The 12,123-nt window shown below is 42.1% G+C and overlaps 1 protein-coding gene across 1 annotated transcript in view; it reads left to right on the top strand.

Annotated features, from left to right (window-relative positions):
* The window catches only part of fbn1 (fibrillin 1), a 170,125-nt gene that overhangs the window by 148,993 nt on the left and 9,009 nt on the right, over positions 1-12,123 (top strand). Inside the window, 7 exon segments of the mRNA XM_052516796.1 lie at positions 610-696; positions 699-713; positions 4,096-4,227; positions 4,761-4,886; positions 4,972-5,178; positions 7,542-7,667; positions 11,988-12,110. Of these exon segments, the coding sequence (XP_052372756.1) occupies positions 610-696; positions 699-713; positions 4,096-4,227; positions 4,761-4,886; positions 4,972-5,178; positions 7,542-7,667; positions 11,988-12,110 (816 nt within the window).

Here is a 12,123-nt window from a genome sequence, read left to right as displayed (position 1 = left end):
GCATACTAGGAAGAACCCTATGCAGCATACTAGGAAGAACCCTATGTAGCATACTAGGAAGAAACCTATGTAGCATACTAGGAATAACCCTATGTAGCATACTAGGAATAACCCTATGTAGCATACTAGGAAGAACCCTATGTAGCATACTAGGAACTAGTATGTAGCATACTAGGTCCTTCTGTGGCTCAGTTGGTAAGAAACGCTTGTAGCCATACTGGGTTCGATAACCCATACGTAGAATGTATGCACACATGACTGTAAGTCGCTTTGGATAAAAGTGTCAGCTAAATGGCATATATTATTATTATTATTATAGGAAGAAACCTATGTAGCATACTAGGAAGAACCCTATGTAGCATACTAGGAAGAACCCTATGTAGCATACTAGGAAGAAACCTATGTAGCATACTAGGAAGAAACCTATGTAGCATACTAGGAATAACCCTATGTAGCATACTAGGAAGAAACCTATGTAGCGTACTAGGAATAACCCTATGTAGCATACTAGCAATACCCTATGTAGCATACTAGGAATAACCCTATGTAGCATACTCTGACCTTTCTCTTATCTTCTCCTCACCCCATACTAGGAAGAAACCTATGTAGATGTGAATGAGTGTTCCCAGAACCTTTTGCTATGTAGCATACTAGGTGATTGGTTCCCTAGTGTAAATGTCCATAGGCTACGTGAAGAAAGAGGATGTGCAGAGGTACTAGGAAGAACTGCTATAGATATCTACTATAGGCTAGCACACTGGAATCTGCTATAGATTTCTACCTTCCCCGTAACTGAATCTGCTCTTATCTTCTCCCTCACTGGAATCTGCTATAGATATCTACTCTAGGCCGTAGGGACTGGAATCTGCTATAGATATCTACTATAGTCTCCAGATGTGAATCTGTTCCCAGAATCTACTTAGGCCTGTGTGGACTGGAATCTGCTATAGATATCTGATTGGTTCCTACGGACTGGAAATGTCTATAGATATCTACTATAGGCGAGGGACTGGAATCTGCTATAGATATCTACTATAGGCCGTAGGGACTGGAATCTGCTATAGATATCTACTATAGGCCGTAGGGACTGGAATCTGCTATAGATATCTACTATAGGCCGTAGGGACTGGAATCTGCTATAGATATCTACTATAGGCCGTAGGGACTGGAATCTGCTATAGATATCTACTATAGGCCTGTAGGGACTGGAATCTGCTATAGATATCTACTATAGGCCTGTAGGGACTGGAATCTGCTATAGATATCTACTATAGGCCGTAGGGACTGGAATCTGCTATAGATATCTACTATAGGCCGTAGGGACTGGAATCTGCTATAGATATCTACTATAGGCCGTAGGGACTGGAATCTGCTATAGATATCTACTATAGGCCTGTAGGGACTGGAATCTGCTATATATATCTACTATAGGCCTGTGGGGACTGGAATCTGCTATAGATATCTACTATAGGCCGTAGGGACTGGAATCTGCTATAGATATCTACTATAGGCCGTAGGGACTGGAATCTGCTATAGATATCTACTATAGGCCTGTGGGGACTGGAATCTGCTATATATATCTACTATAGGCCTGTAGGGACTGGAATCTGCTATAGATATCTACTATAGGCCGTAGGGACTGGAATCTGCTATAGACAAATAGGGACTGGATTTAAGCAATAAGGCCTAAGGGGTGTAGTATAGGGCCAATGTACCACGGCTAAGGGCTGTTCATAAGCACAAGTCACAGAGTGCCTATTGCTATTATAAACTGGTTACCAATGTAATTAGAGCAGTAAACATTTATTTGTTATTGTCACGTTCGTCATAACAAGGAGACCAATGCGCAGCGTGATAAGAATACATACTTCTTATAATGAAGAATAAACTCTGACCAATCTATACAAAACAACACAGACGCTATGATACACGCGTACTGACAGGCAACTACACGTAGACAATAACCCACAAAACCAAAATGGAAAAATGGCAACCTAAATAGGATCCCCAATCAGAGACAACGATAAACAGCTGTCTCTGATTGGGAACCAATTCAGGCCACCATAGACCTACATATACCTAGACATACTAAAACCCCATAGTTATACAAAAAACCCTAGACAGGGGAAACACCTAGACAATACAAAAACTAAACCAACCACCCTTGTCACACCCTGACCTAACCAAAATAATAAAGAAAACAAAGATAACTAAGGTCAGGGCGTGACAGTTATACCCATGGTATACGGTCTGATATACCATGGCTGTCAGCCAATCAGCATTCAGGGTTCGAATCACCCAGTTTATAATATACTATAGATATCTTACTTTAGGGCCTATAGGTACAGCAGGGACTGGAATCTGCTATAGATACTAAATGGACTGTAGGTACAACAGGGACTGGAATCTGCTATAGATACTAAATGGACTGTAGAGACTGTAGGTACAACAGGGACTGGAATCTGCTATAGATACTAAATGGACTGTAGAGACTGTAGGTACAGCAGGGACTGGAATCTGCTATAGATACTAAATGGACTGTAGAGACTGTAGGTACAGCAGGGACTGGAATCTGCTATAGATACTAAATGGACTGTAGAGACTGTAGGTACAGCAGGAACTGGAATCTGCTGTAGATACTAAATGGACTGTAGAGACTGTAGGTACAGCAGGGACTGGAATCTGCTATAGATACTAAATGGACTGTAGAGACTGTAGGTACAGCAGGGACTGGAATCTGCTATAGATACTAAATGGACTGTAGAGACTGTAGGTACAGCAGGGACTGGAATCTGCTATAGATACTAAATGGACTGTAGAGACTGTAGGTACAGCAGGGACTGGAATCTGCTATAGATACTAAATGGACTGTAGAGACTGTAGGTACAGCAGGGACTGGAATCTGCTATAGATACTAAATGGACTGTAGAGACTGTAGGGGACTGGAATCAGATATTAGGAACTGGAATCTGCTATAGATATTAAATGGACTGTAGAGACTGTAGGTACAGCAGGGACTGGAATCTGCTATAGATATCTAAATGGGCTGTAGGGACTGGAATCTGCTATAGATATCTACTAAGGCCGTGGGACTGGAATCTGCTATAGATATCTACTATAGGCCGTAGGGACTGGAATATAGATATCTAGCAGGGACTGGAATCTGCTATAGATATCTACTATAGGACTGGGACTGGAATCTGCTATAGATATCTACTATAGGCCTGTGGGGACTGGAATCTGCTATAGATATCTACTATAGGCCGTAGGGACTGTAGGATATCTACTAGGGTTGGAATCTGCTATAGATACTAAATTGACTGTAGAGACTGTAGGTACAGCAGGGACTGGAATCTGCTATAGATACTACATGGACTGTAGAGACTGTAGGTACAGCAGGGACTGGAATCTGCTATAGATACTAAATGGACTGTAGAGACTGTAGGTACAGCAGGGACTGGAATCTGCTATAGATACTAAATGGACTGTAGAGACTGTAGGTATAGCAGGGACTATGGGAATGTAGAGAATCATTCAACATTCCATAGTCTGTTGTCAGTACAGTGCAGCTAAACCAGAAATGTCTTTTAGGATTCTGAGGTGACAGTTACTTCTCATCCCCGGTGACGTCACTGTATGAGGCTTCAGCTATCTACCATCTTACATAAGGCTTGGAGTCTCCACCTCACCCCTGCCTCAACTCTCTGTATCGGAATAAGACTTTCTAAACACTGTGTGGGAGAGAGAGAGCATAACAAGGGTTTTACAAGGGGAGGAGAGGGAACCAGTGTTGAGTCAGAGACAGACAGGAGACAGGAGGAAGATGTCACTGTGTGGACTATAGGCTGGTATTTACATTACTATTATAAACAGACCTTTATATACTCTGGGAGGGCTGGAAACACACATCCTCTGTTACCCAGGAAAGCACTTTGTCACACACATACACACATGCACACGCGCACACACACACACACAAGCTTCGACACACACTCGTGCACAAATGCACGCATGCTCACACACACACACTCAGATACAAGCACACACATTATTGTACACACACTCATGGTGTGTGTTCTCTCCCCTCCCCTGCAGACCAGAATGAGTGTGAGGATGGGCTGGATGACTGTGAGAGCAGAGGGATGCGCTGTAAGAACCTCATCGGGACCTACATGTGTATCTGTAACCCTGGTTACACACGGGCCCCTAACGGAGAGGGCTGCATAGGTAAGACACACACACTAACACATACAATTCTGGTTTTATCACCAGTTCATGGCTGGTCTATGTTATGGAGTTATTCAATTCACATATACACCAAACTTACCAAGACACCAAAGAGGAGTATGATCCCATACAATGTACACACACACAATATTCCTATCATCTACTTGTAGTAGCAAACAATAAATGTACTAATGGATCTGTAGTTCATGTAGGGTTCCGTTGAGGTTAGAACCATCACACTTCATGGGGATTTGTCCATCTGGTGAACTACTGCAATAAACTGACATTCATCTCACAATATCTGATATAGTTTTATGCAGACTACCCTGCAGATCTGTTCTGGATTTAATCACTACATCTCCACCGTGTGTGTGTGTGTGTGTGTGTGTGTGTGTGTGTGTGTGTGTGTGTGTGTGTGTGTGTGTGTGTGTGTGTGTGTGTGTGTGTGTGTGTGTGTGTGTGTGTGTGTGTGTGTGTGTGTGTGTGTGTGTGTGTGTGTGTGTGTGTGTGTGTGTGTGTGTGTGTGTGTGTAGATCTGAACGAATGCTCTGCTAAGCCAGGTATCTGTGAGAACGGTCGTTGTGAGAACACGGTTGGAAGCTATCGCTGCAGGTGTGACCAAGGCTTCAGCGCCAACCCTACACAGACTGAATGTATAGGTAAATACACCCCTTTCCCTACATCTCTCTCACTCACACTCTCACTCTATCTCTCACTCACTCTCTCCCTCTCCCTCTCATCTAGATAACCGCCAGGGACTGTGTTTCACGGAGGTGTTGACTACACTGTGCCAGATGCAGTCCAGTAGCAGGAACAGTGTGACTAAGTCTGAGTGTTGCTGTGACGGAGGACGAGGCTGGGGCTCTAACTGTGAGCTGTGTCCTCTTCCTGGGACCACACACTACAAGAAGATGTGTCCACTGGGGCCCGGATACACAACAGACGGCAAAGGTAGAAATACTCACTCATATCTATACACAACCCTGCACCATGGATGGTACACAATCACTCGTCCACTGAGCTAAAGCCGAGGCAATAGCTCTGTGACATCACATTGTCTTCAGGTCTCACCAAACTACCTCCACTTTATGGGCGGTTGGGATCTACCTGAGGACTACTCAGGCAAATGCAGATGAGTGTGTGTTTATTATGATAATGTTGTAGTTGACAGGACTCTCTCTCCCTCAGACATAGATGAGTGTGTATTTATTATGATAATGTTGTAGTTGACAGGACTCTGCCTCAGACATAGATGAGTGTGTGTTTATTATGATAATGTTGTAGTTGACAGGACTCTCTCTCCCTCAGACATTGATAAGTGTGTGTTTATTATGATAATGTTGTAGTTGACAGGACTCTCTCTCCCTCAGACATTGATAAGTGTGTGTTTATTATGATAATGTTGTAGTTGACAGGACTCTCCCTCAGACATTGATAAGTGTGTGTTTATTATGATAATGTTGTAGTTGACAGGACTCTCTCTCCCTCAGACATTGATAAGTGTGTGTTTATTATGATAATGTTGTAGTTGACAGGACTCTCTCTCCCTCAGACATTGATAAGTGTGTGTTTATTATGATAATGTTGTAGTTGACAGGACTCTCTCTCCCTCAGACATTGATAAGTGTGTGTTTATTATGATAATGTTGTAGTTGACAGGACTCTCTCTCCCTCAGACATTGATAAGTGTGTGTTTATTATGATAATGTTGTAGTTGACAGGACTCTCCCTCAGACATTGATAAGTGTGTGTTTATTATGATAATGTTGTAGTTGACAGGACTCTCCCTCAGACATAGATGAGTGTGTGTTTATTATGATAATGTTGTAGTTGACAGGACTCTCTCTCCCTCAGACATTGATAAGTGTGTGTTTATTATGATAATGTTGTAGTTGACAGGACTCTCCCTCAGACATTGATAAGTGTGTGTTTATTATGATAATGTTGTAGTTGACAGGACTCTCCCTCAGACATAGATGAGTGTGTGTTTATTATGATAATGTTGTAGTTGACAGGACTCTCTCTCCCTCAGACATTGATAAGTGTGTGTTTATTATGATAATGTTGTAGTTGACAGGACTCTCTCTCCCTCAGACATTGATAAGTGTGTGTTTATTATGATAATGTTGTAGTTGACAGGACTCTCTCTCCCTCAGACATAGATGAGTGTGTGTTTATTATGATAATGTTGTAGTTGACAGGACTCTCTCTCCCTCAGACATTGATAAGTGTGTGTTTATTATGATAATGTTGTAGTTGACAGGACTCTCCCTCAGACATTGATAAGTGTGTGTTTATTATGATAATGTTGTAGTTGACAGGACTCTCTCTCCCTCAGACATTGATAAGTGTGTGTTTATTATGATAATGTTGTAGTTGACAGGACTCTCTCTCCCTCAGACATAGATAAGTGTGTGTTTATTATGATAATGTTGTAGTTGACAGGACTCTCTCTCCCTCAGACATAGATGAGTGTGTGTTTATTATGATAATGTTGTAGTTGACAGGACTCTCTCTCCCTCAGACATTGATAAGTGTGTGTTTATTATGATAATGTTGTAGTTGACAGGACTCTCTCTCCCTCAGACATTGATAAGTGTGTGTTTATTATGATAATGTTGTAGTTGACAGGACTCTCCCTCAGATATTGATAAGTGTGTGTTTATTATGATAATGTTGTAGTTGACAGGACTCTCTCTCCCTCAGACATATAAGATTATGATAATGTTGTGTGTTTATTATGATAATGTTGTTTATTATGATAATGTTGACAGGACTCTCTCTCCCTCAGACATAGATGAGTGTGTGTTTATTATGATAATGTTGTAGTTGACAGGACTCTCTCTCCCTCAGACATAGATGAGTGTGTGTTTATTATGATAATGTTGTAGTTGACAGGACTCTCTCTCCCTCAGACATATGAGTGTGTGTTTATTATGATAATGTTGTAGTTGACAGGACTCTCCCTCAGACATATGAGTGTGTGTTTATTATGATAATGTTGTAGTTGACAGGACTCTCTCTCCCTCAGACATTGATAAGTGTGTGTTTATTATGATAATGTTGTAGTTGACAGGACTCTCTCTCCCTCAGATATTGATAAGTGTGTGTTTATTATGATAATGTTGTAGTTGACAGGACTCTCCCCCTCAGACATTGATATTATGTGTTGTAGTTTATAAGTATGATAATGTTGTAGTTGACAGGACTCTCTCTCCCTCAGATATTGATAAGTGTGTGTTTATTATGATAATGTTGATAAGTGTGTGTTTATTATGATAATGTTGTAGTTGACAGGACTCTCTCTCCCTCAGACATAGATGAGTGTCGTGTGATGGGGAACCTGTGTGTGAACGGACAGTGTGTCAACAGCCTGGGCTCCTACAGTTGTGTGTGTAAAACTGGGTACACCACAGATATCACTGGCACCCTGTGTGTGGGTAAGACTACGACACTAACACTGTCTAAGGTCCAACCCCAAATCACAATCTATTTCCTACTTAGTGCACTACCTTTGACCAGGCTTTCTCCTCCCTCTCTCCTGTGTAGATATGGATGAGTGTAACTTCTCTCTCTCCTGTGTAGATATGATGAGTGTAACTTCTCTCTCTCCTGTGTAGATATGGATGAGTGTAACTTCTCTCTCTTCTGTGTAGATATGGATGAGTGTAACTTCTCTCTCTCCTGTGTAGATGTGGATGAGTGTAACTTGTCTCTCTCCTGTGTAGATATGGATGATTGTAACTTGTCTCTTTCCTGTGTAGATATGGATGAATGTAACTTCTCTCTCTCCTGTGTAGATGTGGATGAGTGTAACTTGTCTCTCTCCTGTGTAGATGTGGATGAGTGTAACTTCTCTCTCCTCTCTAGATGTGGATGAGTGTAACTTCTCTCTCCTCTCCAGATGTGGATGAGTGTAACTTGTCTCTCTCCTGTGTAGATATGGATGATTGTAACTTGTCTCTTTCCTGTGTAGATATGGATGAATGTAACTTCTCTCTCTCCTGTGTAGATGTGGATGAGTGTAACTTGTCTCTCTCCTGTGTAGATGTGGATGAGTGTAACTTCTCTCTCCTCTCTAGATGTGGATGAGTGTAACTTCTCTCTCCTCTCTAGATGTGGATGAGTGTAACTTCTCTCTCTCCTGTCTAGATATGGATGAGTGTAACTTCTCTCTCCTCTAGATGTGGATGAGTGTATCTTCTCTCTCGCTTGTGTAGATGTGGATGAATGTGACTTCTCTCTCTCCTGTGTAGATATGGATGAGTGTAACTTGTCTCTCTCCTGTGTAGATGTGGATGAGTGTAACTTCTCTCTCCTCTAGATGTGGATGAGTGTAACTTCTCTCTCGCTTGTGTAGATGTGGATGAATGTGACTTCTCTCTCCTGTGTAGATATGGATGAGTGTAACTTGTCTCTCTCCTGTGTAGATGTGGATGAGTGTAACTTCTCTCTCTCTTGTGCAGATGTGGATGAGTGTAACAGATGTGGATGAGTGTAACTTGTCTTTCTCTCTCTTTCTCCTCTGTATATATGGATGAGTGTAACTTGTCTCTCTCCTCTCTAGATATGGATGAGTGTAACTTCTCTCTCCTGTGTAGATATGGATGAGTGTAACGTCTCTCTCTCCTGTGTAGATATGGATGAGTGTAACTTCTCTCTCTCCTGTGTAGATATGGATGAGTGTAACTTCTCTCTCCTGTGTAGATATGGATGAGGGTAGCTTCTCTCTCTCCTCTCTAGATGTGGATGAGTGTAACTTCTCTCTCCTCTAGATGTGGATGAGTGTAACTTCTCTCTCGCTTGTGTAGATGTGGATGAATGTGACTTCTCTTTCTCCTGTGTAGATATGGATGAGTGTAACTTGTCTCTCTCCTGTGTAGATGTGGATGAGTGTAACTTCTCTCTCCTCTAGATGTGGATGAGTGTAACTTGTCTCTCGCTTGTGTAGATGTGAATGAATGTGACTTCTCTCTCTCTCCTGTCTAGATATGGATGAGTGTAACTTCTCTCTCCTGTGTAGATATGGATGAGTGTAGCTTCTCTCTCTCCTCTCTAGATGTGGATGAGTGTAACTTCTCTCTCCTCTAGATGTGGATGAGTTTAACTTCTCTCTCGCTTGTGTAGATGTGGATGAATGTGACTTCTCTCTCCTGTGTAGATATGGATGAGTGTAACTTGTCTCTCTCCTGTGTAGATGTGGATGAGTGTAACTTCTCTCTCTCCTGTGCAGATGTGGATGAGTGTAACTTCTCTCTCTACTCTCTAGATATGGATGAGTGTAACTTGTCTCTCTCCTGTGTAGATATGGATGAGTGTAACTTGTCTTTCTCCTGTGTAGATATGGATGAGTGTAACTTGTCTCTCTCCTGTGTAGATATGGATGAGTGTAACAGGTCTCTCCTATGTAGATATGGATGAGTGTAACTTGCCTCTCATGTGTATATATGGATGAGTGTAACTTATCTCTCTCCTCTCTAGATATGGATGAGTGTAACTTCTCTCTCCTGTGTAGATATGGATGAGTGTAACGTCTCTCTCTCCTGTGTAGATGTGGATGAGTGTAACTTCTCTCTCCTGTGTAGATATGGATGAGTGTAACTTCTCTCTCCTCTCTAGATATGGATGAGTGTAACTTCTCTCTCTCCTCTCTAGATATGGATGAGTGTAACTTGTCTCTCTCCTGTGTAAATATGGATGAGTGTAATTTGTCTCTCTCCTGTGTAGATATGGATGAGTGTAACTTCTCTCTCTCCTGTGTAGATATGGATGAGTGTAACTTCTCTCTCCTGTGTAGATATGGATGAGGGTAGCTTCTCTCTCTCCTCTCTAGATGTGGATGAGTGTAACTTCTCTCTCCTCTAGATGTGGATGAGTGTAACTTCTCTCTTGCTTGTGTAGATGTGGATGAATGTGACTTCTCTCTCTCCTGTGTAGATATGGATGAGTGTAACTTGTCTCTCTCCTGTGTAGATGTGGATGAGTGTAACTTCTCTCTCCTCTAGATGTGGATGAGTGTAACTTGTCTCTCGCTTGTGTAGATGTGAATGAATGTGACTTCTCTCTCTCTCTCCTGTCTAGATATGGATGAGTGTAACTTCTCTCTCCTATGTAGATATGGATGAGTGTAGCTTCTCTCTCTCCTCTCTAGATGTGGATGAGTGTAACTTCTCTCTCCTCTAGATGTGGATGAGTTTAACTTCTCTCTCGCTTGTGTAGATGTGGATGAATGTGACTTCTCTCTCTCCTGTGTAGATATGGATGAGTGTAACTTCTCTCTCTCCTCTCTAGAAATGGATGAGTGTAACTTGTCTCTCTCCTGTTTAGATATGGATGACTGTAACTTGTCTCTCTCCTGTGTAGATATGGATGAGTGTAACTTGTCTTTCTCCTGTGTAGATATGGATGAGTGTAACTTGTCTCTCTCCTGTGTAGATATGGATGAGTGTAACAGGTCTCTCCTATGTAGATATGGATGAGTGTAACTTGCCTCTCCTGTGTATATATGGATGAGTGTAACTTATCTCTCTCCTCTCTAGATATGGATGAGTGTAACTTCTCTCTCCTGTGTAGATATGGATGAGTGTAACGTCTCTCTCTCCTGTGTAGATGTGGATGAGTGTAACTTCTCTCTCCTGTGTAGATATGGATGAGTGTAACTTCTCTCTCCTCTCTAGATGTGGATGAGTGTAACTTCTCTCTCCTCTCTAGATGTGGATGAGTGTAACTTCTCTCTCTCCTGTCTAGATATGGATGAGTGTAACTTCTCTCTCCTCTCTAGATATGGATGAGTGTAACTTCTCTCTCCTGTGTAGATATGGATGAGTGTAACGTCTCTCTCTCCTGTGTAGATGTGGATGAGTGTAACTTCTCTCTCCTGTGTAGATATGGATGAGTGTAACTTCTCTCTCCTCTCTAGATATGGATGAGTGTAACTTCTCTCTCCTCTCTAGATATGGATGAGTGTAACTTGTCTCTCTCCTGTGTAAATATGGATGAGTGTAACTTGTCTCTCTCCTGTGTAGATATGGATGAGTGTAACTTCTCTCTCTCCTGTGTAGATATGATGAGTGTAACTTCTCTCTCTTCTGTGTAGATATGGATGAGTGTAACTTCTCTCTCTCCTGTGTAGATGTGGATGAGTGTAACTTCTCTCTCTCCTCTCTAGATGTGGATGAGTGTAACTTCTCTCTCCTCTCTAGATGTGGATGAGTGTAACTTCTCTCTCTCCTGTCTAGGTATGGATGAGCGTAACTTCTCTCTCCTCTCTAGATATGGATGAGTGTAACTTCTCTCTCTCCTCTCTAGATGTGGATGAGTGTAACTTGTCTTTCTCCTGTGTAGATATGGATGAGTGTAACTTGTCTCTCTCCTCTCTAGATATGGATGAGTGTAACTTGTCTCTCTCCTGTGTAGATATGGATGAGTGTAACTTGTCTTTCTCCTGTGTAGATATGGATGAGTGTAACTTGTCTCTCTCCTGTGTAGATATGGATGAGTGTAACTGGTCTCTCCTGTGTAGATATGGATGAGTGTAACTTGTCTCTCCTGTGTAGATATGGATGAGTGTAACTTGTCTCTCCTGTGTAGATATGGATGAGTGTAACTTGTCTCTCCTGTGTAGATATGGATGAGTGTAACTTGTCTCTCCTTTGTAGATATGGATGAGTGTAACTTGTCTCTCCTGTGTAGATATGGATGAGTGTAACGTGTCTCTCCTGTGTAGATATGGATGAGTGTAACTTGTCTCTCCTGTGTAGATATGGATGAGTGTGTGCAGGCTCCTAAGCCGTGTAACTTCCTCTGTAAGAACACAGAGGGAAGCTACCTCTGTTCCTGTCCCAGAGGATACATCCTGCAGGAGGACGGCAAGAGCTGCCGAGGTGAGACATGCAC

Source organism: Oncorhynchus keta, unplaced genomic scaffold (assembly GCF_023373465.1).
Source record: "Oncorhynchus keta strain PuntledgeMale-10-30-2019 unplaced genomic scaffold, Oket_V2 Un_scaffold_5444_pilon_pilon, whole genome shotgun sequence".
NCBI classification, from domain to species: domain Eukaryota; kingdom Metazoa; phylum Chordata; class Actinopteri; order Salmoniformes; family Salmonidae; genus Oncorhynchus; species Oncorhynchus keta.
This window is presented reverse-complemented; position numbering and strand designations above follow the sequence as displayed.